General features: G+C 38.2%; 6 protein-coding genes across 10 annotated transcripts; 4 read left to right on the forward strand and 2 right to left on the reverse strand.

Annotated features, from left to right (window-relative positions):
- The first annotated feature begins 1441 nt into the window (after positions 1-1441).
- On the forward strand, positions 1442-5157 carry LOC114746661 (oligopeptide transporter 6-like). The gene is given in 7 exon segments (XM_028934892.1): positions 1442-2015; positions 2342-2439; positions 2633-3202; positions 3657-3915; positions 4013-4195; positions 4281-4524; positions 4527-5157. Coding segments are annotated over 7 exon segments (2208 nt in total). The 5' UTR covers positions 1442-1523; the 3' UTR covers positions 4889-5157.
- Positions 5158-6071: 914 nt separating this feature from the next.
- On the forward strand, positions 6072-8420 carry LOC114746663 (pentatricopeptide repeat-containing protein At3g24000, mitochondrial). The gene is made up of 2 exons (XM_028934896.1): positions 6072-6318; positions 6436-8420. The coding sequence occupies exons 1-2, from the start codon at positions 6246-6248 to the stop codon at positions 8361-8363; spliced, it is 2001 nt and encodes a 666-aa protein (XP_028790729.1). The 5' UTR covers positions 6072-6245; the 3' UTR covers positions 8364-8420.
- On the forward strand, positions 8419-9603 carry LOC114746669 (uncharacterized). 3 transcript variants are annotated; one of them, XR_003740296.1, is made up of 3 exons: positions 8419-8482; positions 8898-8978; positions 9114-9287. XR_003740296.1 is itself a non-coding variant. In XM_028934908.1 (3 exons), exons 1-3 carry the CDS (start codon positions 8456-8458, stop codon positions 9305-9307), a joined length of 324 nt encoding a protein of 107 aa, XP_028790741.1. In that variant the 5' UTR covers positions 8419-8455; the 3' UTR covers positions 9308-9603. The 3 variants fall into 3 exon arrangements, 2 of the variants coding, with proteins under 2 accessions (XP_028790741.1, XP_028790740.1); XM_028934908.1 differs by having other exon boundaries at positions 9092-9603; XM_028934907.1 differs by having other exon boundaries at positions 8425-8482; positions 8911-8978; positions 9092-9603.
- A 67-nt stretch (positions 9604-9670) lies between these two features.
- LOC114746667 (uncharacterized) lies at positions 9671-11863 on the forward strand. Its single transcript, XM_028934905.1, has 3 exons — positions 9671-10120; positions 10937-11096; positions 11421-11863. The coding sequence occupies exons 1-3, from the start codon at positions 10021-10023 to the stop codon at positions 11662-11664; spliced, it is 504 nt and encodes a 167-aa protein (XP_028790738.1). The 5' UTR covers positions 9671-10020; the 3' UTR covers positions 11665-11863.
- Positions 11864-12598: 735 nt separating this feature from the next.
- On the reverse strand, positions 12599-21480 carry LOC114746664 (molybdate-anion transporter-like). Of its 3 annotated transcripts, none has more exons than XM_028934898.1 (8): positions 17386-17645; positions 16193-16337; positions 15923-16091; positions 15107-15377; positions 14361-14626; positions 14040-14255; positions 13551-13653; positions 12599-13044 (listed from the first exon to the last, which is right to left on the reverse strand). In XM_028934898.1, exons 1-8 carry the CDS (start codon positions 17534-17536, stop codon positions 12986-12988), a joined length of 1380 nt encoding a protein of 459 aa, XP_028790731.1. In that variant the 5' UTR covers positions 17537-17645; the 3' UTR covers positions 12599-12985. The 3 variants fall into 3 exon arrangements, with proteins under 3 accessions (XP_028790731.1, XP_028790732.1, XP_028790730.1); XM_028934899.1 differs by lacking the exons at positions 12599-13044; positions 17386-17645 and adding exons at positions 13214-13463; positions 21468-21480 and having other exon boundaries at positions 16193-16359; XM_028934897.1 differs by lacking the exon at positions 12599-13044 and adding an exon at positions 13214-13463 and having other exon boundaries at positions 17386-17656.
- A 733-nt stretch (positions 21481-22213) lies between these two features.
- Positions 22214-24171, reverse strand: LOC114746665 (AAA-ATPase At2g46620-like). The gene has a single exon (XM_028934902.1). The coding sequence runs from the start codon at positions 23741-23743 to the stop codon at positions 22322-22324; it is 1422 nt and encodes a 473-aa protein (XP_028790735.1). The 5' UTR covers positions 23744-24171; the 3' UTR covers positions 22214-22321.
- Positions 24172-24798: the final 627 nt, after the last annotated feature.

A 24798-nucleotide genomic window follows, 5' to 3' on the forward strand; every position in this document is an offset into this window, starting at 1 on the left:
ATCTATGATAACTCTTCTCCCTGCACAAGAAGATCCAAGGGGACTTGTCCGTATTAGGCAATTACCCCCAAGTTCAGAAGGAGGTCATTTTCGTCTAGGCGCTTCCACGCCCGTCTGCTGTTTTTGGCGTCTCTTTTGCAGTTACGAGAGGATTTCCCGTAGTCCTTATTATCCCCTTCCCTATTTTCAGAGCATCACCCGTTTTTCATTATAAGCCTTTTGCTCCCATTTGCCAATCAGTTGATCCACCGACTTCATTTAGTGACACCCACTGTCATAACAGCAAGTTGGTAGCCGGTAGGATTGAATTGCGCATCTCTAGATAAGGATCCTATCATCATCAATCAAATTTGGTTTTAGGAAAGATTTGCCCATCAGCCTGTCTGTGATTCTACCATAAAAAGTTAGAAGTTTCTTAAAACATGTCTATATTACTAATTTATAATATTTACCTCTTCACAGTTATTTTAAATTTTTAAACACAATTTTTTCTTTCAAATGAATTACCAATCATAAATTTTTTTGTGACGTAATAAATATAAAAAATTTGATATAAGTATTTTCTTAAGAAGAAATATGAGGAGTATAATAACAATATGGAGCTATGCGATTTCGTTAGAAAAATCAACACTCAAGGCGTTTAGGCATGCTGTATGGTTTGATTACATTACTCCTGCAAGTTAAATTAAATCACTCTATTTTTTTATTTTCGTTAGCTCGGCTATCAGATTTTGTCATTTTCATTCTTGCTTCCTTTTAATCTTTTATAGTTGCATGCCATTATTTATCAAATTAATGATTTCGCATCACTAAGTATTATTTTGACTTGTATAAAATATTCTTATAAATAATTTTAAGCAGAACCTGACTTTGCTTTGATGAGTCCACATGTACATTGGTATCCTACCAAGTACCAACGACTTCAGCTCCTATGATATTAAATGCCTCGTACTCTTTGTTGGATTTTCTCCGCTCCCTGTTGCTACTCTGTCCCATAATTATTTTGCAGCTCCATATCTTGAGTTCCAGTAATTTAGATAGAAATTAAATTATGATTTTAAAAATAATTTTTTAGTATACAAAATAAAGACATGAAGAAGTTTGTTTTGATTTATAAAAAAAATATTTTTAGAAAGTATTTTTAAACAAATCCAAACACCTTTTTAGATTTTATTCTCAAGTCGTGTAATTTTTGTTGTTGTTAAAAAAGGTTGCTATTTTAATAAAGAAAATAATTACTAACAATTTTTCATTTAAACCAACTATATCTCAAAATCAGAGTTGGTTGTCTTGACTAAAAATATAGATTAGATTATATTAGTTTATAACACTTCAACAATGCTGAAGGATATGGAAAATATATTAAACTACAAGAAGTGGCTTTCCCTTTCTACCTAGCTCCAGCTTTGTCTGTATTCCAGTCTGAATTGCACATGAGCTTTGCATTTAATGATGTTCTTTAGGTGAGCTGCCATAAGATTTTGGGGCAAGGTAACAGAGCCTATTCTCTGCACTCTGCAGCCATGGCTAGCAAAAGTGATGTTGAGGGAAAGCAGAGTGGTCACTCGGACTCGGAGGAAGCAAACGAAGACTGTCCAATACGACAAGTGGACCTCACAGTGCCCAAAACGGATGACCCCAGCTTGCCTCTTCTCACATTCAGAATGTGGGTTCTGGGTATTGCTTCCTGTGTGATTCTGTCTTTCGTGAACCAATTCTTTTGGTACAGAACACAGCCTTTGACTGTCACTTCGATTTCCGCTCAGATTGCCGTGGTTCCATTGGGCCATCTCATGGCCAGGACGCTGCCTAAACGCATCTTCTTCAAGGATACGAGGTTTCAGTTCTCGCTTAATCCTGGCCCTTTCAACATTAAGGAACATGTTCTCATAACCATATTTGCTAATTCTGGCGCTGGAACCGTCTATGCTACTCATATTTTGACTGCTGTCAAGCTTTACTATGCAAGGAGCCTCACCTTCTTTCCGTCCCTGCTCGTTATGTTCACCACTCAGGTTCTCTTCTGTCCTCAATATCTCCTCTTTGAGAATTCTGATCTTTCTAACTTGGATGAAGGCATGTTCGGGATGCTGTTACCAACGAAATGAATATGCCATTTGTAATTCCTATTGCTTGTTTCTTAATAAGACGCTAATTTGTGAGAATCAATGGTCTCACCCTCACGTGCTTGGAAAATAAGGTGCAGAGAAAAGAAACTTGATTTCGAAATAACCGTTATGATTAGTTAAAACCCTGTCTTTCTAATACCTATGTTAAAACTCATACTGTACAAGTATTGCTAATGCCTTGATTTATGCCTCCTATTCTTGTTCAATCCCAGGTTCTGGGGTTTGGATGGGCAGGGATCTTTCGAAAGTTTCTGGTTGAACCTGGGGAAATGTGGTGGCCCTCTAATCTGGTTCAGGTCTCTTTGTTCAGGTCGGAGAAGTGCATCTTTTCTTTTATAATGATACATGTTTTAATTTTTAGCTTCTTAAATTTGTTCCCATTAATCAAAAGCAATTCAAACTTCAAAGACTAGAGACATATATCTTTTAGGGAACAAAACTATATTTACTTGTTGGATTCAACTAAACTGTGCTTTGAGACTAATTCGAGTAAAACAATGCAGTGCCCTACATGAGAAGGAAAGAAGACCTAAAGGTGGCACAACCCGTACTCAATTTTTCCTGCTTGTCATGATCTCTGGCTTCGCTTACTACGTCCTTCCTGGCTATCTTTTCTCAATGTTGACATCATTCTCTTGGATGTGTTGGCTTTCCCCCAAGTCTATCCTGGTTCAGCAAATCGGTTCTGGCTTGAGAGGTCTTGGGATTGGTTCATTTGGCTTGGATTGGTCCACTATTGCTTCTTATCTTGGTAGTCCTCTCGCTAGCCCATGGTTTGCTACAGCTAATGTTATTGTTGGATTCGTTCTCGTTATGTATGTAATGACTCCCGTAGCTTACTTTCAAAATGCCTATAATGCGAAGAACTTCCCAATATTTTCTAGCAAGCTTTTTGCTGGCAACGGTTCTATATATGACATTTCAAGCATCGTTAACTCTAATTTCCATCTTGATCGAGTTGCTTATGAGAAGGCAGGGCCTATTCATCTCAGTACCTTCTTTGCAATGACTTATGGTCTTGGATTTGCCACACTTTCTGCCACTCTTGTGCATGTTTTCCTCTTCAATGGAAGGTAATTGCCACTTCAAGCACGCGCTTATATTGTTAATATCTATCTTTGCATGAATAATTCATTCTCATACACCTCGCTATAGACTCAATTTTATTTTGCTGCGGCATATGGCTCAACTCAAACATGCCAGCTTTTCTTTCTACCAGCTACTTGTTCATCTCTGTCGTGGTTTTCCCGCATCCATTTTTATTGATTGACTGTGACAAGGTGTTCTCTTACTAAAGACTGAAATACTTTTCAACTTTTATTAGACATGACATGGTGTTTCAAGACTTAAGTTCAAAATTGAAATAAAGATATTTCCTTCTAAATGTAGCACAAATAGTGAAGAAAATGCAATTTGATTGTTTTGAAATGGATCCGTTGGCTAAAAACCCACCAAAATCAAAGCCCCATGATAGTTAAGCTACAAGTTTTACGAAAGCTTAATTTCATTTTTACCCGTCTCATGCAGTGATATATGGAAGCAAAGCAAAAGGGCCTTCACGGGCACAAGGAAAATGGACATACACACAAGACTTATGAAGAAGTACAAATCGGTGCCCACTTGGTGGTTTCTTATCATCCTAGTGCTGAACATAGCTCTCATTATCTATGCTTGTGAGCACTACAATGAATCACTTCAACTACCGTGGTGGGGCGTATTACTTGCCTGCGGAATTGCCATCTTCTTCACTCTCCCCATTGGTGTTATTACTGCCACTACAAATCAGGTACCTGAACAGATTATTTACAAAAGTTCCTGGATTCACTTTCACATCTAAATTTGAGGAAAACTCTTCTAAGAGTTAATTTATTTCTGACGAACAGCAACCAGGTTTGAACATTATAACAGAGTACATCATTGGTTATATGTACCCTGAGCGTCCTGTGGCTAACATGTGCTTCAAGGTTTATGGGTACATTAGCATGGCTCAAGCACTAACTTTTTTGGCTGACTTCAAACTTGGTCATTATATGAAGATTCCACCGAGAACAATGTTCATGGCCCAGGTTAGTTATATTTTTGTTGAACATGCATAGCATGGTATTTTTTTTTTCCCTTTGTGCCAGAGACTGAACTTTGCATTATTTGCAGGTCGTAGGAACAGTCATAGCAGTATTTGTATACACATTAACTGCATGGTGGCTGATGGCAACCGTACCAGACCTTTGTGTTACCGCCGATGAAGATAGCCCTTGGACATGTCCTATGGACCGTGTGTTCTTTGATGCATCTGTCATTTGGGGGCTTGTTGGGCCCCGCAGAATATTTGGAAACCTGGGTGAATATGGCGGCGTGAATTGGTTCTTCCTGGGTGGAGCTGTAGCTCCCTTTCTTGTTGGCTTGCTCACAAGGCATTCCCAGGTCAAACATGGATAAGTCAGATCCACATGCCTGTCTTGTTGGGTGCCACATCAATGATGCCCCCTGCAACGGCAGTTAATTTCACCAGTTGGATAATTGCAGGATTTCTGTCTGGGTTTGTTGCTTACAGATACAGACAAGATTGGTGGAAACGCTACAATTATGTTTTGTCTGGTGGCCTCGATGCTGGAACAGCCTTCATGACCATCTTACTATTTCTTGCTTTGGGGTCTAAGGATATTAGCCTTAACTGGTGGGGAAATAATCTCGAAGGTTGTCCCTTGGCTTCTTGCCCTACTGCCAAAGGCATCGTTGCTCATGGTTGCCCTCTTCATTGATCACCGCAACATTCATCAAGCTGCTTGTACTTTGTATGATCGGTGCCGTTTAGCTTTGATTTTATCAGAAAAGAAGTGTTACAGTATTAGCTTTTTCCTCTTCTCAAAACCAAAACGGGTATGCCGTTGCGATGTATGGCATCCGTCCTATTGCATGGGCAGCAAAACTTGAAAAGGGGACTGGTTAGTTTAGGTTTTACTATGGAAAGTTAGAAACCTTTCAGATGCATTTTAGACTTGTTCAACATGAAACCTCAGCTCAGGGACACGAATTTTGTTGCTTCTAAAACGACAATCTTTAATTTGTGTTAAATGCGGCAATGGCATAATACTTGTATAAGAGAACTAATACGGAAAAAACCATTCCGTACTGGATTTATGTATGGTTATTATCCTGTGAAACATTTTGAATTCAAAATTAAATACTACATTTGCTACTTAATATAAAATCTGCCTAACTAAAAAAATAGTTGAATCGATTATTTGTTAAAAATATATATAAATTTTTCTAAAATATCTTTTTAAATTATTTGGTTTGAAACTATCTTTTGATGTAAACTTCTTTAACATATGCTGTTAATAGAATTAGTTTAATAAATAATGAGAACCAAATAAATTAGAATATTATATTTTTACGTATCATGTCCACTATTTTTTTTTATTCTTTTCATTTTATCAATGGGTTTTCCTTATAAGCAATGCATTAGAGTGGCAAACCTAACCAAAAGAAGAATGTCTCTATTTAGCTTGTTCTCTACTTCCCTCCATTTATTATCTCTACCGTTAGATTAACATCTAATAGATGAGATTTAATACACTATGGTAGTATTATTATAATATTAAATAATAAAAAATTCATATGAATAAATTTAATCTATATAAATATATATTATCATAATCATGATAAAAATAAAAGAATTATAAGATATTTTAATAAAAATTTACAGATTATATATGCATATTAATTTCTAACGCGTGAATATATATTTTTGTTTAATTAATATTATGATAATATTATTGTAGTGCATTAAATCTCAATTATTGAGTGGTGATTTAATAGTAAAAATAATAAATAGAGGGGAAGTTAAAAAGAAATTAAGAGATTTCTTTTTCGCCCCGGCCCCGCGAGCCGTGGCTCACTGGTCTAGATTTTAACGGCATGCCGCGGCATACTTGGCGCGGAAGGTCTTGGGAGTGACAATTTCAAAGGTCTTACATCAGCCGAAGCATAAAACCCCACTGGGACCCGAATCAGCTAGTTGGCGCCGAAGGTCATCTCAAGTTCCTCAGGTTGAAAAGACGAACAAGTAAAGAGCCAAATATTGGTTTTAAGGGTAAGAAGCTCAGATCGGATGTGATGATTCGATGCAAGACTCTGGCTTCAGTGCTCAAATTCTCTGTTGACCTCAGAACCTTGCTCGCAAACTCCGGTGAGCTCAGCACTTCGGGAATTCCTTCTAATTGTTTCAGTCCCCCCTCAAATATTTGGTTTTTATTATCCCGTAACTGCAGTTAAAGTTGTCATGTTCATTTTTCCAAAATTGCAGCTAAACTTGCTAGATGGCATTCAAGTAGTTTACTTCGGCCTGAAACTCCAGAAACTTGTATAGATTCAGATGTTCTGCCGGACGGCAAGCGGGACAACTTATATATTGTTGACGATAATAATCTTCTTTGTCCCAGTTTGAAGTCCAAAACTGGTCTTTATGTTCTGGATCTGATGGACAGTGGCTCCATCGAAGTGGACCGGACGCTGTACAATAAATTGCTCAAGAGATGTACACAACTGGGGAGGCTTGAACTGGGAAGACTAGTGCATTCCCACATTCTTGGTTCCAAGTTCAGGGATGATATTGTTATTCAAAATTCTGTTATTTACATGTATGCAAGGTGTAAGAATTTGGAAGATGCTCGCAAGGTGTTTGATAAAATGACTTCCAAAGATATGGTCACTTGGACTTCCTTGATCACTGGGTATGCCCAAAATGAACGTGCTGAAGATGCACTTGTGCTGTTCCCTCAGATGCTCCGCGATGGGTTGAAACCAAATGAATTTACATTGTCAAGCGTCGTAAAGTCTGCTGCTCTTTTGCCTAGCTACAGGGACGGGAGGCAAATTCATGCATGTTGTCTCAAGCACGGTTGTCACTTCAATGTGTATGTGGGGAGTTCACTTGTTGATATGTATGCTAGATGTGGCTACTTGTCTGAAGCACGGCAAATTTTTGATAAACTAGTGAACAAGAATGAGGTTTCTTGGAATGCTTTAATAGCTGGTTATGCAAGGAAAGATGAAGGAGAGGAAGCTCTGTCGCTGTTTCTCAAGATGCAAAGGGAAGGTTTTAAACCAACTGAATTTACTTATTCCTCTCTTTTTTGTTCCTGTTCTGCTTTGGGATCTTTGGAGCAAGGTAAATGGCTTCATGCTCATATGATGAAATCGGGCAGAAAGCTTGTTGGCTTTGCAGGGAACACTCTTCTTCACATGTATGCAAAAGCAGGCAGCATTGAGGATGCCGAAAAAGTGTTTGCTCAATTGGTAAAGGTTGATTTGGTGTCTTGGAATTCAATGCTCTTCGGATATGCCCAGCATGGGCTGGGAAAGGAAGCTGTGCAGGAGTTTGAAGAAATGATAAGGGTTGGGTTTGAACCCAATGACATATCATTCCTCTGCGTTCTTACTGCTTGTAGCCGAGCTGGACTTTTGAACGATGGTAAATATTATTTCAAATTAATGAACAAGTATAAAGTGGAGCCAAAAGTCTCACATTATGTGACAATGGTTGATCTTCTTGGTCGAGCTGGTTTTCTTGATGAAGCCAAGAGATTCATTGAAGAGGAAATGCCAATTGAACCCACTGCAGCCATCTGGGGAGCTTTGCTTGGTGCTTCTAAAATGCATAAGAACTTGGGAATGGGTGCTTATGCTGCTGAACGCATCTTTGAGCTTGATCCTTCTGACTCAGGGCCTCACATTTTGCTTGCTAATATGTATGCCTCTGCTGGTAGGTGGAGTGATGCAGCACGAATCAGAAAGGTAATGAGAGAGAGCGGGGTAAAGAAAGAACCAGCTTGTAGTTGGGTTGAGATTGGGAATTCTGTCCATATATTTGTGGCTGATGATAATGCCCATCCCCAGAAAGAGAAGATCCATGAAATGTGGGAGGAGTTGAGTCAGAAAATTAAGGAGATTGGCTATGTTCCAGACACTAGTCATGTGCTTCTGTTTGTTGACCAGCAGGAGAAGGAAGCGAAATTACAGTACCATAGTGAGAAGCTAGCTTTGGCATTTGCCCTTCTGAATACTTATCCTGGATCCACTATACGTATCATGAAGAATATTAGGGTTTGTGGTGACTGCCATTCAGCAATCAAGTACGTGTCGCGGGTAGTGAAGAGAGAAATCATATTGAGAGACAAAAATCGATTCCATCACTTTCGTGATGGCTCCTGCTCATGCGGGGACTACTGGTAGCGCTAATTATGATTTCAATATCCCAAAGGTGTTTGCAAAGATTAATCATAAGAGAAAGCTAAGTGAAGAAGAAATGCATTGGCAAGTGATATATGCCCAGCTGCCTTTCGAGGCTGAAGGTGAGATTATGGTATGAATCTATTTCAATACCTTATTCTGTGACAAATTTAGATATGTTATCTGCTTGTACTTGATTATCCTTAGACGCGTATACAAGAGAGTTTTTTTTTTTTTAAAAAAAAAAAAACTTCCGTACATAATTGAAGTGTAGGAGAAAGAAGATAGGTCCGAAAGGGAGGATAAGACATCACCCACTCCTTTTATTCGGAACACACAAGGAAAAAGAGACGTCTATTCCTTCTCTAGATCAATTTGGGAAAATGGAGATGAGGTGGAACCGTTGAGGATAATTTTAGACAAGGCACTCGGATACTATGAGTGCTTAATTCTTTTTTAATAAGTTAGATCCATTGCTTCTATGTATTGTCATGGACTTACGGTTGCATTTTGTTTTAAACTTGTCAAGATCTACAGTCCTTATCATCAGGTCATGCACAGAACAGACTGGGATCAAAGCGAACAGCAAAGAACATGAAATTGAGTAGCTTCGTGAAGGTACGACGCTCTTCTCAGTCTTCATGCTAGAGCTTGTAAAGGATGATCTGCATGTTGTAGCTGCGCCTCTGTAAAACAGAGTTTTTGCGTTCTTGTATATCTCTGCGTCTAAGGTTGTCAGGCCAGCCTTCACAGGTATCAGGAGAGGCAGCTCTACATACGACAGGTCTATGTGTTCGTTGGTGACCAGACGGGCAAAACATTATAGAACAACGTCAGCAACTTCAGATGCTAAAAGCAAAGGCATATTCAAATCTTTCTTCATGCACAAAGCTGTTTCTATGATAAATTCAAGTCTGATTTTTCATATTTGTGGAATCACCATTTAAATCTAATTAAAATATAATAGTAGTGATAATATAGATTTAAACATGTGAGTAATCATTTTCCATTAACATAATGGTGTTAAGATTTAGGAAAATTTGTTCAGATAATATTAAAAGTTAAAAGATTGATTTGAAACTTAATAAAGTTAAAAGAGTAAAGCAAAACACATCAAAATTGACGGATTAAAGGCAGGCCTTTATCATAATTTTAAGTTATTTTAACATAAAGATATAAATTGAATGCAACTTATTTCCTCAAATTTTGTATAGACATCACATAAAAGGGATAAAGAAAGAAAATGGGGAAAGAATGACAAAATTTTCAATGAAAAATTCAAAAATTATTTCAATCCTTCTCGGTCTCAGGTTGGCGGTAGCAGACAGAAAAAATAGTTGGAATGACAGGGAGTCACCACCTGCCACGTGGTGATCACATCTACGCTTGACGCGTGGTAGCATTGCTTTGCTTGTTCAATAGTCCGATTCCGATAGAGTGAGTCCTTATGTTATGCGGTCCAGAAAATGGCGAGCAGTTAAAAGTTTCGCCTTTCGCATTCTCTTATTCGGGGCCGTGGAAGTAATTAGATTTCAACCGAAGGAGAAAGTGAGAATCAGGACCGCCCACTGTGATATCAGAATCCGAGGAGACTCCATATACCCAGCCTCGCCTTGTGAGTGAACCTGATTACTCCCAAGTATCGTAGACTGTTTGGCGCATGAATTGCGTGCTTCTTGGAATGGAGAGCTTACCTGTGGAAATATGTATGAAGATATTTTGTTTCTTGGACTACCAACATCTTGTCGTTGCTCAACAAGGTTAGTGGGTACTATTGCAAACTCTGTTCCCTCGTGATTTGCCGATTGCTTTGTTTTCTCGTTGGGAATATGAAAAATTTTCGCCCCATTATGTGTTTCCGAAGCACCGGGCATCCGAAATAGTTTATTCATCATTCTGTTTATTCTGTGTGTCATCTGAGTTAAGGTTATTAGATCTGAAATGGGTATATTCTTCAATTATACCGCCCGCATTTCCTTTTCTGATTTATATCTGTCGGATCCTCCGTTTGCCGACATAGATGACCTTCCGCAATCTGTAAAATTAGTATTTTTCTGTTCAGTTCATGGCCGATTCTGAATTTTGACCACGAAAACTGATACACTTGGATCAGAAACAAATTGTTCGGAATGGAATGAAGGATCTTATAAACGTGGACTGTTGACCCTTTGAAGATTGATCCCGAAGCAACATGGCATATTGTCCAATCTGTTTCGCATGGTTCCTTCCTAATCCTCTGGTTCACACAGATTCGAATTGTCATGCTGTCATCAAGTATCTTGATGCAAACCAAAAAAAAAAAAAAGGTTGTAGCTGCATGATCTTGAACGCCAAATTTAACAGAACCTTGAATGGCAAGAAGATTTGTTTCCCAAGTCGTAACTCTTGATCATGTCTCTTGTGTACGACAAAATCAAGCGTTTGTTAATTAGCCACTGGTGGTCTTATTATGTGGATATTTAGTAATAAAAGCCATTCATCGCATATACCGTGTAACGATTCCCATTCAGTTTTGAGGATTCAGAGTTTCGTTGCGTTATTTTGATAAATCATAAATTTGACACTTGGGTGTACAGTGTGTAGGAAATGGAAGTTTTTGGCTTCAGATAATGGTCTCTGGTCTAACCTTTTTAAGGAGAGATGGGGAGAAGATCGTGCAGCTTTCTATGCTCCTAATGGTTCAAAATCATGGAAAGATGTTTTTGAGGTTCAAGATCGTTGTGATCGAGTTGGAGTGTAAGTAAATTAGACTCTAATTTATTTTCTTCTCTTTCCCTTTAACGTAAGGCAGACAGACATTGATGTTTGATTAATATGCAGTTCCATTTGTGATGCTGACATATTAAAAAATAACCCTTCTAGGCTTCTACTAAATGAATATTTCCAGCTGAATCTTGGTGAGCATCATTAAATCTAGGACGCAACAAAACAAGTAATATCCCAAAAGTTGTGTCAGAACATTTTAGCATGCCAGGGTAGAATTTAGTGTGTGGCAAAACAATCCTGGAAGTGTGTTCTAAAGGGAGCGTGTGATTTTAATTTTCGTTGTTCACAAAACAGGGGTTTGAAGATTATAAGAGAGGGGTGTTACTACTATCTTGTTCACCAAGGTGAGATACAGAAATGTCTGGGTTCAAGAAGAGACAAGGAAGAAGGAAGAAGCCTCATCTGCCATAGTAATGGTTTAGAAAGAGAATTCACGGGAGAACCTGGTTCTTGTTTAGGAATTTTGGACAAAATTCTGTTTTTCATTGGGGATTTGGAAGTTGCCTCTGCAGATGCAAAACGTAGCCGTCTGACATGATCAGCCCTAAATGTCAAGTGAAGTTGAATGTCCAATTTCTATGTATGTATAAATGCACGTATGTCCAATTTCTATGTATAAATGTCCAATTTACGGGGGTTTTTTTTTTGTTCCAATAAATGCACGTATGTATCTGTATCGTGTCTCCTTTTGTGTATTCAGCCGTTTATTCGATACCAGTTTCTCAATTTGTATCAAAGCAGGTAGTTTAAAGGGCTCTTGAATTCGAAAATTGTTGCGCATATAAAAAAATGAAAGTAAAATATTTAATGTTATTTTTATTTTAACGATAATTTGGATTTGCGTTAAAAACTTGTATGAAACTTCCCTAAATAAGAGAAACAGACAGATATATTTTCCCGCAGGCTTTCAAAGATGGGAAATCATTACATGCTATAATAGCTCCATGTCATGTGGGTGATTTGATAACGTTACTTTCGGCGAAGACTTGACGGGTGATCTATTATTTTGTTTCTTATGTTTTGAATTTAAGAAAAGTAAGCGGGAAAATAAAATATCTTTTAATTTTATTTGCCACTGTTTTCGTTTTTTTTTAAAATAAAGAATATTAATAAAATATAAAAATAACAAATAATCTCATTTAATTGCTTATATCCAACAATTTTCGTTCACACATGCATTGACCTGGACCACCCCCACAGCGTACTATCCCTTTTTTTTTTTTTTTTCCTTTTTCCGTTTTGTTGAAGTAGTAATACCATTTGAGTAAAACCAAAACAGATTATTTACACCAGCTTGCTGATCATTCGAGCTTATCAAAATTAAAATTACCATGACATGAAATGCTGCGTCAAATCCCAGAAGGTTGAGCAGATTCTGTAAACAGCACGAATGCTGCTTCAAATTACCATTGCAGCACATTTATTTTGAAAGGCTGAACTCCTCATGTTATTCTAACAAAATACAACCGACATTTTGGAGGGAACAATGAAGATCGAGAAGATAAATTGACTGAATGCAAGTCCAATTCCATTACAAAAAGGGGAAAAAGAAGAGAGAAATAGTATGCCATGTACACCATTAACCCCGCCCCCAAAGAATAAAATTAAACTACAAAACGGAGAATTCTCCTCAAGCAGTAGCCAATAGACATCTAATATACTACAACAATTATAAAAAAGCACTTGCGAAATTCTTCAACTTACCCTTTTTCCTTCCTCCCCTTCCTTTGCCGGGGAGATAACCATTCTTTCAAGGTGTGCCGTCGTCAAGTCACACTGTCTCTGACATGGAAACTACAATACGTTAAATGTAGCGGCTGATGACCGAGGCCCTCCTAAAAACTTCATTGTAACTTCTGTTAAATATTCAATGGCTCAGACTCTGTGTTCCTATCCTTCAATGCCCAGTCTTCTGTTTCTGTTCCAAACACAAGTAATCAACCCCCAGCGGCCAAAAACTTTCTATGCAGAGATTATACATGATTCTATAGGAAGCACGTTTTGTTTGACAAAAACTAAACAAAAAACAGTAGTCATCGAAAAAGAAAAGGAAAAGAAAAAAGTTGCGTGGAAATAGAACTTTTTTATGTGCAGATTCTTTTCTTCGTTGATGGCCTTTTTGTATTTTTGGGTTCGAATCCTATTGATACTAGTCCACGCAGAAAAATTTCAGTTCGCCTTGTGAGCGCAGCAGAATCAAGAAGAGGCCTGGTTTGGTGTTTTTCTGTTCCCCCCCGGGGGGGGGGGGGTTGGGGAATGGGGGGATCACAGGATTTGGCATGGGACTCTGTAGGTAAATACCGCAGCAGAGTTGATTAATCGTAAATCCTGGAATCCCTAGCACAGCAATTCTAAAACATAAAATAAGAAGACCATTATACCGAAAAATAAAAATAACAAGAAGGTCGTGTGGGGGAATTTTACTTGGCTTATCTGCAATCAGCATCAATCGCCTCTGAAGTATGCAAGCCACGAAAAGGAAAATTGAGCACATGCCAAACATGACAGTAATAGGGAATGCATTAACCTGCACAGACAACCGAAATAATTAGTCAGATACTCACTACACACTCAGATGGAAGGATTTCGTTTCTATGCATCTTTTTCTTCTCCTTTTTTTTTTTTTTTTGCCTTGTTTGCTTTTTAAACGGGGTGAAAGTAAAGACTAAAAAGGGAAGGAGGGAGAGAGGAGGGAGGATGGTTTTTCCAAACATGGAGCTATAGCTTTGTGGAGTTCAATGGGATAATGCCTGCCATTGGGTTTAAAAATTCTAACGTAAAACATTCCCAGCTCAAACCATACAATAAAATGAAATGTAAAATAGAATGTTGAGATCCAGCAATCTGTATCCACATGTACCGATATACAATATTAAGATCAAGCATTTTATCTAAGTGGATAGCGCAACGTACATTGTACAGCACAACACACACAAATATGTTGAGAGGAATGCGGAAAAAGTTCATAATGGTGCTCCTGGCCTCCTCGGGAATGTACTGAGATCTCATCTTCATAATGGACGGCCAAAATATGCCTACACAAGCTTCGAAAGTACAGAAGCCAAGAAGCTGAATGCAGCCTGAGAATGAGATGCTTCCGCCTTTCTCTTTGGAAGGAGCTACCAAGGACTGATAAACATTAACCAAGTCAAAATAACAGAATAAAAATGCATATAAAAAAAGACTCAAATCCTTTTTCAAGAAAATAAGGAATATACTGAAACCATAGCTTACAGAGGTCAGAATGGGAAGTAGCAGAGAGGCAGAAGATATTGCAAAAACAATCTGCATGTAGCTCTCTACTCTGGGTGATGTATGAGCCATCAACCGGGATGCAATTGAGCTTCCCAACATTGAAGCTAACATGAATGTTGCAAAAATAAAGCCATGGGGAATTTCTTCATCATTTGGGCTCAAAGCAGGAGTCCATAGGAACACAAAGGTATACATGGAGCCTTCAAAGAGAGACTGCAAAGCACCCAGCAATGCAATTTTTTCATCTGAAATGCAAAAACAGAACAAAAATGAAGATATGCAGGAAGCAAGAGAATGCAAGAAAATAAAATATGATCATGACATTGACAACAGAATAAGGATAGGCAAAGAATATATTTGTTTCCCCAATGTCATTCCATATTGCTTTAGACGAAAGCAACAGCTATAGGTTACAAAATAATTTTCCTCCTCTAAGGCCAGGTGCCCTGCAATTAGTTATGCATTGCTGACTAGCAGTAGATCAATCATTGAAAGGGGAGAAGCTTTTCCCTTAAACATCCCAGGTTCTTTAGTTTAAATTCTGGTCAGACAGCAGCTTCAGCACCTCAGAGATGTTTGGTTATGGTATGTTTCATCATAGTCATGGTAGGTTGAACAGATTGTCGGTCCAGTCCATATGCAGATAACATATAGATAACTTCACCGGAGTACTTTTGTGGAATTGACATTAACAAAAATGAGAATGTATGAAGTATGAACTTTACCAGAAGCAATGGCCACGGCAGCAGCCCTGAACTGGGTCAGCAAGTCCTTGCTCTCAGAAGAATCCCCATAATTTTCCGCCCATGATGATAGTATGACAGCCATACCAATTGCAAGAAAGCATGAAGCAGCATCAAAGGGAGCCACAGGTCCTAGAGCCAAAGTATCAACAAGGACATTTCCAAACAGCCCAGACAGGATAGCAACAAGACCATTTCCAAGAAATATAGCCTTTGAGAATGTTATTGATAGCCATTGTTGTTCAAATCCCCTCTGATAAAAATTTCAGGAATAGGTAGGGCATTATCATTTGGAATTAATATCTTCCCAGATTATATATTTGTAAGTGAAAAACTAACTTAAACGCAGCAAAGATATCAATGTTTCAGAGATTCAGATGGCGTCAAGATTCAAAAAGTCCTGTTTCATAGTTTAAGATTGTTTCGTAAGCAGAATCAATACACAAAATCATATCCATATGGCACTTAACAGAAGTAACAATGGACTGTTATAGTCCAAAGGTTGGCATTTATAGAAACCAAATCAGCTCGTTTATATTTTGCAATAACAACTTCAGAGTTTCACTTAATGTAATAAATATTATACAAAGCAATCATAATTTGAAATTCCAACCTTGAACCCTTATGTTAACATTTGAGAACAAAAAACTATTCTGCACTAGTGCCTTAAAACAAAAAACTATATTAATATTAATATAGTTACAAGATATCAGTGCTAGAGTACTTTGTGACTAATAATAACACGTCCAGAAGTAATTTCTTTTCCTAATCAAAAGCAGTCAAATCTTTAAAAGTCACCTTGTTATGCTCAGCCACGAGCCAGGACTCAAATGCTGAAAACAGGAGTGAGGTGGCAATGCCTCCCAAAATTCGGCCCACCATCAAGATTTTGTATTGAGGAGAATGCTTCGTAATGCAACTCAAGATATAGGTTATGCAGTAAGTAACACAAGCCCTCTTCCGTCCCCTAGTTATAAAAAAATAGCATGATATATTGAAAGTGCCATGAAACTAATGCACAAAATGAGACAAAGCAACCGAGGATTAAAAAAAGAAGAAGCATCTCACTGTTTGTCAGCAAGAGATCCCACAATCGTTCCAAACAGCATGGATGAACCAAAACCCGCAATGAAAAGTTGGCCTATCTCTCCTTTCCCATATCCATACGTACTGTAGAGGTAGTAGACATATGGACCTTGCAACCAGTCTCCAGCTATTGTCATAGAAACAGCAAACTCTTAGATTTTTTTTTTCCTGAAACCAGTAATCAAACAAAAATCTCTCTTTCTACAATATTTCATAAGCAGCTGTTGACAAACCAGGAACAAACCCATGCCACAATTCTAGTAACAACTTCTATAGGTTAATATAGTCCAAAAATAATTGTTATCTAAAACGTATGTTTTCCAATGAAAGTTGCAATTAAAAGTTGAACTAACTCAAGAAATATCATGCTAGCCAGCTCTTTTCAAAAGCCAACATTTAACATAGAAAGAGAGACTGATCCAGTTTGAATAATTTGAGTAGAAGCTCGGGGGCTGTCATCATAATTCGAAAAATCAGTGACGAAGTTTAGTTAGATATGATTTTCAATATACATAAATAAAAACTTCCGAACAAAGATGTGTCTTAGTGGAGTGAACTGTATACATCTATTTCGTACCTTAAATAAAATTATTTTAGAAAACAGAGTAGCATAACAATGCCGTCGCAAGCAATCAAGAGTACGCATGGCATCACTTCTCCATTCAGATACTGAGATCAATTAAGGATCCATCTCAGATGTTTAACTTCTCGCTTGTTTCTTTGTCACAATTAAGAGAAAGTAAGCCGGCTATAAATGCTAAGCAACATTTAAAAGTTTATTGGTAGCAAACCATCTAACGCCTTCTTTTGGCGAAACATCTAACGCTAGTCATTTGATAAACTGACAGTTCGCATTTGTTTTTGGCACTCGGTTTCGTTTGAACCAAGCGCTCACGCAATTGTGTGAACACCGAAAACACAGCGCTAGCATGTTCATGAAATCACGTCCAGATCAAGCGGCAAAAGCACAAGAATGTAAATGAATTCTGATCTCAAGAAAATGAGCAGTTTCCATTAGCGTTCAACTCAGTGAACAAGAAAATGCCAAGAGACTAGATCTAAAGCCACCGGATACGCATAAACACATACAAGGTCATGCAATAAGAACATTCAGGCAAGATCTGACAGTGGAAGAACAGAAGCACAGATCTAAGGTAGAGAGATGGCAAATATACCCATCATGAGCGAATAAACAAGGAGGTAGTTGTTCTTGAAGGAATTGAAAGCCGAAGAGGTATTAATTCGATCTTTGTTGGTCTTGCTGAGCTCAAGAGCTGCCACCACCGCGCCCAATGACCCAAACACCAGATAGTAAAACAGCTCCATTTTGTTTCAGCTGATGATTACAGAGTGCGATGCGAGAACAGAGAATCAGGCAAAGAGAAAAAGCGCGGGTGAGACCCCGAGAACTCAGAGTAAGATTTCGGAGCGAGAGAGGACATACATATATATAGCGGTTCCAGCTCAAGACGACGCTATGATTCCATGCGACGGTGGGAATTTATTATAGTATATGGACCCAATCCTTTCTGTGGTAATAATAAATGGGCTCTCCAATTCTAGCGTCCTAAATGGCAGACGCACAGTTGTATGTATGTACCTACGGCTTTGTTATTTGGTTTCTCCAAAGTCCTAAGCGCCACACTGCTTAAATGATTCGTCCTGTCCCATAAAACGCGTGGGAGGAGTGTGTGTGTGTGTGTGTTAACAATTTTAATTAGCTTAGAGTAATTCAATCATCCTTTGGGCGATATTTTTGGCCAATTTTTTTTGGGCAATTGGTTCTACCTTTTTAGCACAGTTTGTATTTGAATCACTTAGATGGAAAGAAAGCACGATAGTGAGTCCCAGCTAACGTACTAAAACACCAATTACACCTGTGCTGATTTTATTTGATGATAAGAATAAATTCTAAAAAGAATTATTTATTCTAATGTAGCCGTTATTATTACTTACTGACAAAAAACGATGATGGGGAAAAAAAGAAAAACTGAAGATTTGTGGTGTGGGGACGGAGTTACCAATCTCCGTTGAGGAATGAGGGGTTACGTAGGATGCTTCAGAAGCAAGGCAGAGCGTTAGAACTAAGAAGCTTGAATCGGGCTAGAGGGACGGTGCACATGAACATGGGGTGAAGGAAATCCCGAGTTAACGGATGGAGAGATATTGATTCAGATTATCGATTTGTGTGTATATACTACCTCTAGTTTTTAATATAAGACTTTGTTTGACTTTTATTTTGATTCTAAACATAGGACCACAATCATTTTGTCTCTTATATTTATGTATTTTTTCCTAAAGTAATCTTTCCAGTAATGGTAATTCTAACCAATAAACTTGATTAGTAAAGATATTTTAAGAAATTGTTACAAATAGCTAACTTAACTTTTTTCTTTAATTCTCAAATTAGTTAACTAACTCTTATAATGAGGACAAGAAATAATAATTAAAATTAAATTTATGATGAATTTTCTGTCTGAAGTAAGGTTTCAGATCCTTTAAAAATATAACTAATGAAAATGAAATATTATGCAGGTTATCAAATTAAACGACGTTCTCGACACTCATTCAAAATAATAATAATAATAGAGGGGCGTAGTGCATAACCACCCAGGCCTCTCAACTCGTGTCGGTGGTCTTATACGCAGGGCCCCACGTAGTATTCCATGCGGATTGCGTATGACCGTACCCCATTCATCTTGCCTCTCGGGAGTACATTCCATTTCTAATTCCATGCTCTTTCATTTGAGAAGTGAGGACCCTCTTACTGTCTTCCATCTCTCATGATCTTAATGCATTCACCCCAGTTAAACAAGCTTTTATCGTTGATTCCCGGCATAAAAACATTTATAAAATTTAATAAAATATTTATAATTAATCTTTAAGAATACCCCATCTCTTCTTTTGAGGTTTTAAATTTAATCCTCTCTCCCTAATAAGCTGTATCAATCAAACGCTAACTTAAAAATTTGTCAAAAATTTTAATATTTGGCAAACTTTCTTGATTTTAATTTTAATCTCGATCGAGGGAGTATCTTTCTCCGCAATGATCTCTCCGCTTTTATTTTATTTTATATTGGCAAGAAAGTCTGAAGTCGAGTCAGCATCCAAACTTATTCGGTCCATGCCACCTTTGGCGGCATCAATCAGTAGTTAAATTAGTTTCAATTCATTCGTTCGTTTGAAGATGAGGGGACATTGACCTCACCATGCTCTGTGTTCTCACCAATTGACGGAGCTTACTTTTAGGTACTGCAGGCTGACTAAAGGTGTGCTATCTCTCCTATTTAGTATTTACATTCGAATTTTTTTCAGTGCAACAGGTAAAGCAAAGGAATGTCATTTGTCTTGATTTACGGGAGGTTAGAGCCGCCACGTACGTCTCTGTTCCATGATGTCCGTCAATTAATAGTATCTTATCATGGGGATAAGATGCCATAGATTGATGTGTCTTTGAGAACAAATCGCGTCCCTTTTCTTTCCTTTGTTCTTAATATTATTTTCTGGGGGAAAAAAGCAATGACATATGTAACACTTAGTTCCCAGTGGTCGGGGACCAACCAAAGAAAAAAAGAAGAAGAAATTATGCTATTTTAACTGAATCACATTAGTTATACTGGGGCAGTGAAATTCAGATGGAATATATTTTTATGGGAACGTCAAACACCAGCAGGAACGGTGATAAACTATAATTTGGAAATTAGGTGAATATGCGTTAAATTGTTGTGGCAGGTTTGGCAGGAAATTCAACTCTCAAGACGGATGGGAATCCACAATGTAAGGCTCACAATTGCCTGAGAAGCGAATTCGACTTATTTAAAATTCCGCAAAAATTTTGCTTATACACTTCGGGTATATTCATCAAATTCACCTTCAAGTTTGGAGGCTTCACACAGAATGCTGGACGAATCGGCGGGTCAGCCCATGTTATGGATTAGGAGGGATTAATGAAGTTGGTACACTTGTTTGCAGAGGAATGCATGATGTTCATTTTCTTTTTGTCGTATTGTTAATTAAGACACCACAAATATGTATTTGCGACCTTTGATGGGTGTTTGTAGGATGATAAAATAATGAGTGGATATAGATTCCATTGAAGAAAGAGCAGGGAGGGCAAGCAAATGGGAAAGCAGCGGAAGGTGGGTAATGGTGCAATACGGGGATAGTGGCCCTCCAACACAGCCTTGTGAGGACGCAGCAAGTCATCATCATGGCCGACACTGGTTTCATTTATTCAAAGGGAATCTGTAATTGGCCCTCCGTTTATGAGTATTCACCGCTGTCATTGACTGGTCCACTGTAAGTATTTTTTTAAAAAAAGAAAAGGGGAAAAAAAAAAAAACCTCCCTTAGTATTCATGTTTCATGCCGACTTTTTGCCCGCAGGAGTCACCATTTTTGTTTTTAAAAAAAGTTTTTTGGGTCGGTTGACGTTCAACCTTACCGAGTTGAATCACTATGTTCAGCTTGGCAATCACGAGGATTTTGCTTCTGCAATATCTGCTGCAGGGAATATAAGGCTGGATAAATGTCAAAGAAAACAGAGAATTTTGAGGTTGCTTCACTCGCAGCAGCTCATGAGATGCCATTTGAATTACCCCTTCACAATCATCTGCAGATACAAAATTCACGTCAAATTGCTGTAGGGGGCCTCTTGTGTCCTGATAGGCTTCTTCTCTACATTTTCTTCCTTGTTTGTTTCTTGTAACTTTGTTTTTATTTCCTGCATATTATGTGTTAACCTCTTCGTTTAAAGACATTGTTACGTCAGATGCCCTCCCAGCCACAGACAGAGTCATACTGAACTCAGAATGTGAATGCAATCCTGAGTTTTGGGTGTCAACATCCGGCGGCTGTATTGTATTGCTGGGCTGAAGCTTGCAATATGAGCCGCCGATATCGGCGGCGACGATTGATAAGGTTGGGAGATATTGGGCCGCAATTACGAAGCCGCAGAAGTCCATGAACTCTGACGTAGCCATATATCATGGATCAAGAATGAACACTGAAGAGGAGTGGGATGGGTTAGGGGGCAGAATGATATCGGGGAGAGCTTTATTTTCAAATAATAATAATAATAGTGTTTACATAGAAATATAAGGGAGGGAATGATATCTGTAGCAATTAATGAACATAACATAAAACGAAGTTTTGCTCTCTTTATTACTTTAATTTTCAACTATAAAAATGATGCAATGAGGTTTTAAAATAAAATAATAAAGTTATTATGTCATGTTATTTTTATATTTATATATCACTTAATACATCTTCATATAAACATGTACTAGCTAAACCTGTTTACTTTAACGAGCTTGGTTCTAGGTTTGAGTTTGGTATTTTTATTAGACAGAACAGGTTAAACAAAGTTTTAATTAGGTCGTGACTCCTTAATAGGCCTCTCAGTTTTATCTTTACTTTTTTTTTTTAAATTCCATTCCCATTTTATTTCGTATTCCACTCAGTGTCCTATCATGCAGGGTCAAAAGCCTTGTCACTTCTAGCCTGTAGGTGCTGAAATGCAATTTTCCATTTCTCAATCGTTTTCCAATGCTTCGGCTGAATATATTGCAATTACAAAAAACAGTTTTCCGAACCGTTTCCTTCTCGGGGGGAGTCTCATTTCTCTTTCGCCAAACATTACCAGCTTCTTGCTGCGCCTATTATCAGGGATAAAGCATGAAATATATAATATGATACACCATTTATGACTCATTCTTGTTTTTAAAACTATACTCAATACTCTTCCAGTTCTTAATATATAATTCAATTCTTAAGTTGGTTTTAGTCCTAAATATAAGATCAATTTCTCATATTTATCAATTTTCTCTAAATTATCTCTATGGATACTTCTCAACCATAATCAAGTAGAAGAGGGAGATGAAGTATTAAGAAAGATGATTATGGTGTTTTAGAAAAAATATATCACTTTTTTTATAATTAACTAACTTATCTAATTTTTTTAATCTAATCAAATTAGTTAAATAGGTCTAAGGATCGGAAGAGTTCATAAAAAAGACATATCATCAAATGAGATTATGGAAAACAATGTACAGACGCCCAACCCAATAACTCCGAACTGATTAACCAAACCTTTCTCTCTGTGGTCCTATGCTCAGATCCGTGGGCCTTCTTTCTCTATGGGCCCAGAATGATCGTCTTTTCTCCTACTTCCTATACGCAAAAGCCCATAGAGATTTCGGAACTCCCTCATCGTGTGAACACTCTCCTGACATGCTCCTCCGTTGGGTACCAATTCCCCGCTATTCCGGCATGAACCGCCGTCACCCGACCTCTGTCCCCTCCTCTCATCGCCGCCGTTCCTTTGGAGGGCCGTGATGACGGTTTTCAAGGCTCTGCTGGGTGAACTCCGGTTCGAGATCATGATCTCACCGATCTCGGCCGGGCTCATCCTGGCGCCGGCTTGGAAAACCTCTTGCACCTGAGGAAAAAGCTTGTGATCCTTCACCCCCAAATAACTACTGGCCAAAACCCTGAAGGCGGAGAAATCGCATAAGGGGAAGTGTATGTGAACGTCAATCCTTCCTGGCCTAAGCACCGCCGGATCGATTTCAACTTTCTCGTTCATCGTAAACACCATCACCCGCTCCTCCCCACAGCACGATATAATTCCGTCCATGAAGTTTAAAATACCTGATAGACTCACAGCTTTTGATTTCAATGCAAGGAATCTATCGAGTGCTTCGATGACAATCACCGATTTACTCGTTGTTTGCAGCAATAGCATCTTCAAATCGGAGTCGTCCGAGACTTTGGAGATATCAATATCGTATACGTCGTAACACAGGAACCTTGCCATTGCCGCGATGAAACTAGATTTTCCCGTCCCTGACGCCCCGTAGAGAAGGTAGCTTCGTTTCCAAACACGGCCCAACCGATTATAGTAGTGCTTGGACTTGAGAAACAATTCGAGATCGGATTTGACCTTGTTCTTCAGCTCGGCATCCATCACCACCGTGTTGAAGCTCGCCGGGTGGGTGAATGGAACCGTTCGCCACCGCGAGTTCTCGTCACTTCCAGAGTTCACGCATAATTTAATCTCTTTTCTCTTCTGTTCGATTTCATCCGCCACCGTGAGGATGTGCTGGAAGTACTGACGGAAAATTCTGCGTTTGTCTTTCTTCTTGATTCTGAGTACCAGTGCAGAATTAACATCTCCTTCGGTTTTTTCCTTTGTCCAGGAAACTCTGGCTCCGAGAAAAGTGTCGCCCACCGTGTGGTTAGCACCTAGATGAAGGAAAATTTCACTAGGTTTGGAACCAGAGTAGAGTTTAGTGAAATCAGAGTCTTCTACGGAAGGCAGTGAGTTTAGGTACGTGATAGTTTTCTGGTACAGTTGATTTTCCTGGTAATGCTCGTTGTAGAGTGGGATTTTGAAGGACTGGTGAACATGGAGGTGGTTTTCAAGGGTATACCACCATCTCTGAAGAATGTATACTAGGGAAGTTTTGCGGAAGAAACGAAGGATTAGAAGGAGGGAGAAGAAACTGGAAGAGATGAAGGTAACCCAAATCATATTGATTGAAACAAGGCTAAGAAAATCTGCAAGAGCTTGTAAAATTAAATGCTACTCCATGACCATGCATGTGGATTGGACGAGTCAGAGAGACTTAAAAGCCGACAAGCAAGATAGGAAGATGGGGGCGTCCAACGGCGGACGGTCTTATGGATTTTGAAGAGAGACAGTGGGGGCGCTTGGCAGATTTAACAGGTCAATGCAAATTTTATTCTTTGTGCTTTTAGCTGTGAATATGTGACTAGTAGATGTCTTTGAATCGGAGAATAGATAATTAGGCGTTTGATTTTCAAGATTTCTGACTCTTGGCGGCCGATTAGTCTTTTTTTTTTTTTTTAATCCTGTGATATAAATGCTCTGCTTAGTTCTTGTCCTCCGCGTTTCTCTTAATTCTTAAGTTTGTTTTATACGTTTCATCCTTTTATCTTTCTGGCGGATGAGTTGATTAGCGATGATGTGTAATGCTATGGAAGTCATGTGATTCATAAAGATAAAGGCCAACCTCTGAGGAAATGATAGATTAGTGGCTGCCTGTTTTTGATTAAATTACGTAGCAAATGGCAAGAATAATACCGAGTCATCCGTTTTTGTTCTATCCACGACCACGAGCCTTTGTTTTCCTTCTCTTGCTTGACCAATCATAAATTTTATATATTCGTTGAAGTATCTGCATGTGGCCGTGGAGCGAAAAATATTAACATTTTTACATTACTAATTACATGGTAGATGTTACAACTTTTGAACAAATATGATATCACTTAAGTTTATATTTATTCAGTCCACATATTCATTCGTAGCATGACATTTGATCTGTTCAAAGTTAATTGAGAGGATCCAAATGTAAAGCTGACTATATGCAAGCATGCAAGTACTTATTTGATTCTGCGAAAATTTGTTTTATAAATAAATTTATACTTTAAATTTGCTAAGTGATTCAGGTCCCAAAAAAAACTGTTAAGTGATAACTTCAAATTATAAAACTTGAAAATTATAAAAGTATATTTATCTTACACTCTGAATTTAAAATAAATCATATTAAAAATATAAAAATCAAA

This window comes from Neltuma alba, unplaced genomic scaffold, assembly GCF_004799145.2.
Source record: "Neltuma alba isolate B1F8T4 unplaced genomic scaffold, ASM479914v2 tig00005084_pilon, whole genome shotgun sequence".
NCBI classification, from domain to species: Eukaryota; Viridiplantae; Streptophyta; class Magnoliopsida; order Fabales; family Fabaceae; genus Neltuma; species Neltuma alba.

Excerpts from the sequence above, each read along its gene's own strand:
- LOC114746663 (XM_028934896.1), top strand. The coding sequence starts at position 6,246 with ATGATTCGATGCAAGACTCTGGCTTCAGTGCTCAAATTCTCTGTTGAC. Across the intron at positions 6,319-6,435 it reads AACCTTGCTCGCAAACTCCG|CTAAACTTGCTAGATGGCAT; the intron begins GTGAGCTCAGCA and ends CCAAAATTGCAG.
- LOC114746665 (XM_028934902.1), bottom strand. The coding sequence starts at position 23,743 with ATGATTTGGGTTACCTTCATCTCTTCCAGTTTCTTCTCCCTCCTTCTA.
- LOC114746667 (XM_028934905.1), top strand. The coding sequence starts at position 10,021 with ATGAATTGCGTGCTTCTTGGAATGGAGAGCTTACCTGTGGAAATATGT. Across the intron at positions 10,121-10,936 it reads TCTTGTCGTTGCTCAACAAG|TGTGTAGGAAATGGAAGTTT; the intron begins GTTAGTGGGTAC and ends TTGGGTGTACAG. Across the intron at positions 11,097-11,420 it reads CGTTGTGATCGAGTTGGAGT|GGGTTTGAAGATTATAAGAG; the intron begins GTAAGTAAATTA and ends TTCACAAAACAG.
- LOC114746669 (XM_028934907.1), top strand. The coding sequence starts at position 8,437 with ATGCATTGGCAAGTGATATATGCCCAGCTGCCTTTCGAGGCTGAAG. Across the intron at positions 8,483-8,910 it reads GCTGCCTTTCGAGGCTGAAG|GTCATGCACAGAACAGACTG; the intron begins GTGAGATTATGG and ends CCTTATCATCAG. Across the intron at positions 8,979-9,091 it reads AATTGAGTAGCTTCGTGAAG|GTTGTCAGGCCAGCCTTCAC; the intron begins GTACGACGCTCT and ends TCTGCGTCTAAG.
- LOC114746664 (XM_028934897.1), bottom strand. The coding sequence starts at position 17,536 with ATGGAGCTGTTTTACTATCTGGTGTTTGGGTCATTGGGCGCGGTGGTG. Across the intron at positions 16,092-16,192 it reads GGATCTCTTGCTGACAAACA|GGGACGGAAGAGGGCTTGTG; the intron begins GTGAGATGCTTC and ends TTTTATAACTAG. Across the intron at positions 14,627-15,106 it reads TGCCGTGGCCATTGCTTCTG|ATGAAAAAATTGCATTGCTG; the intron begins GTAAAGTTCATA and ends TTTGCATTTCAG.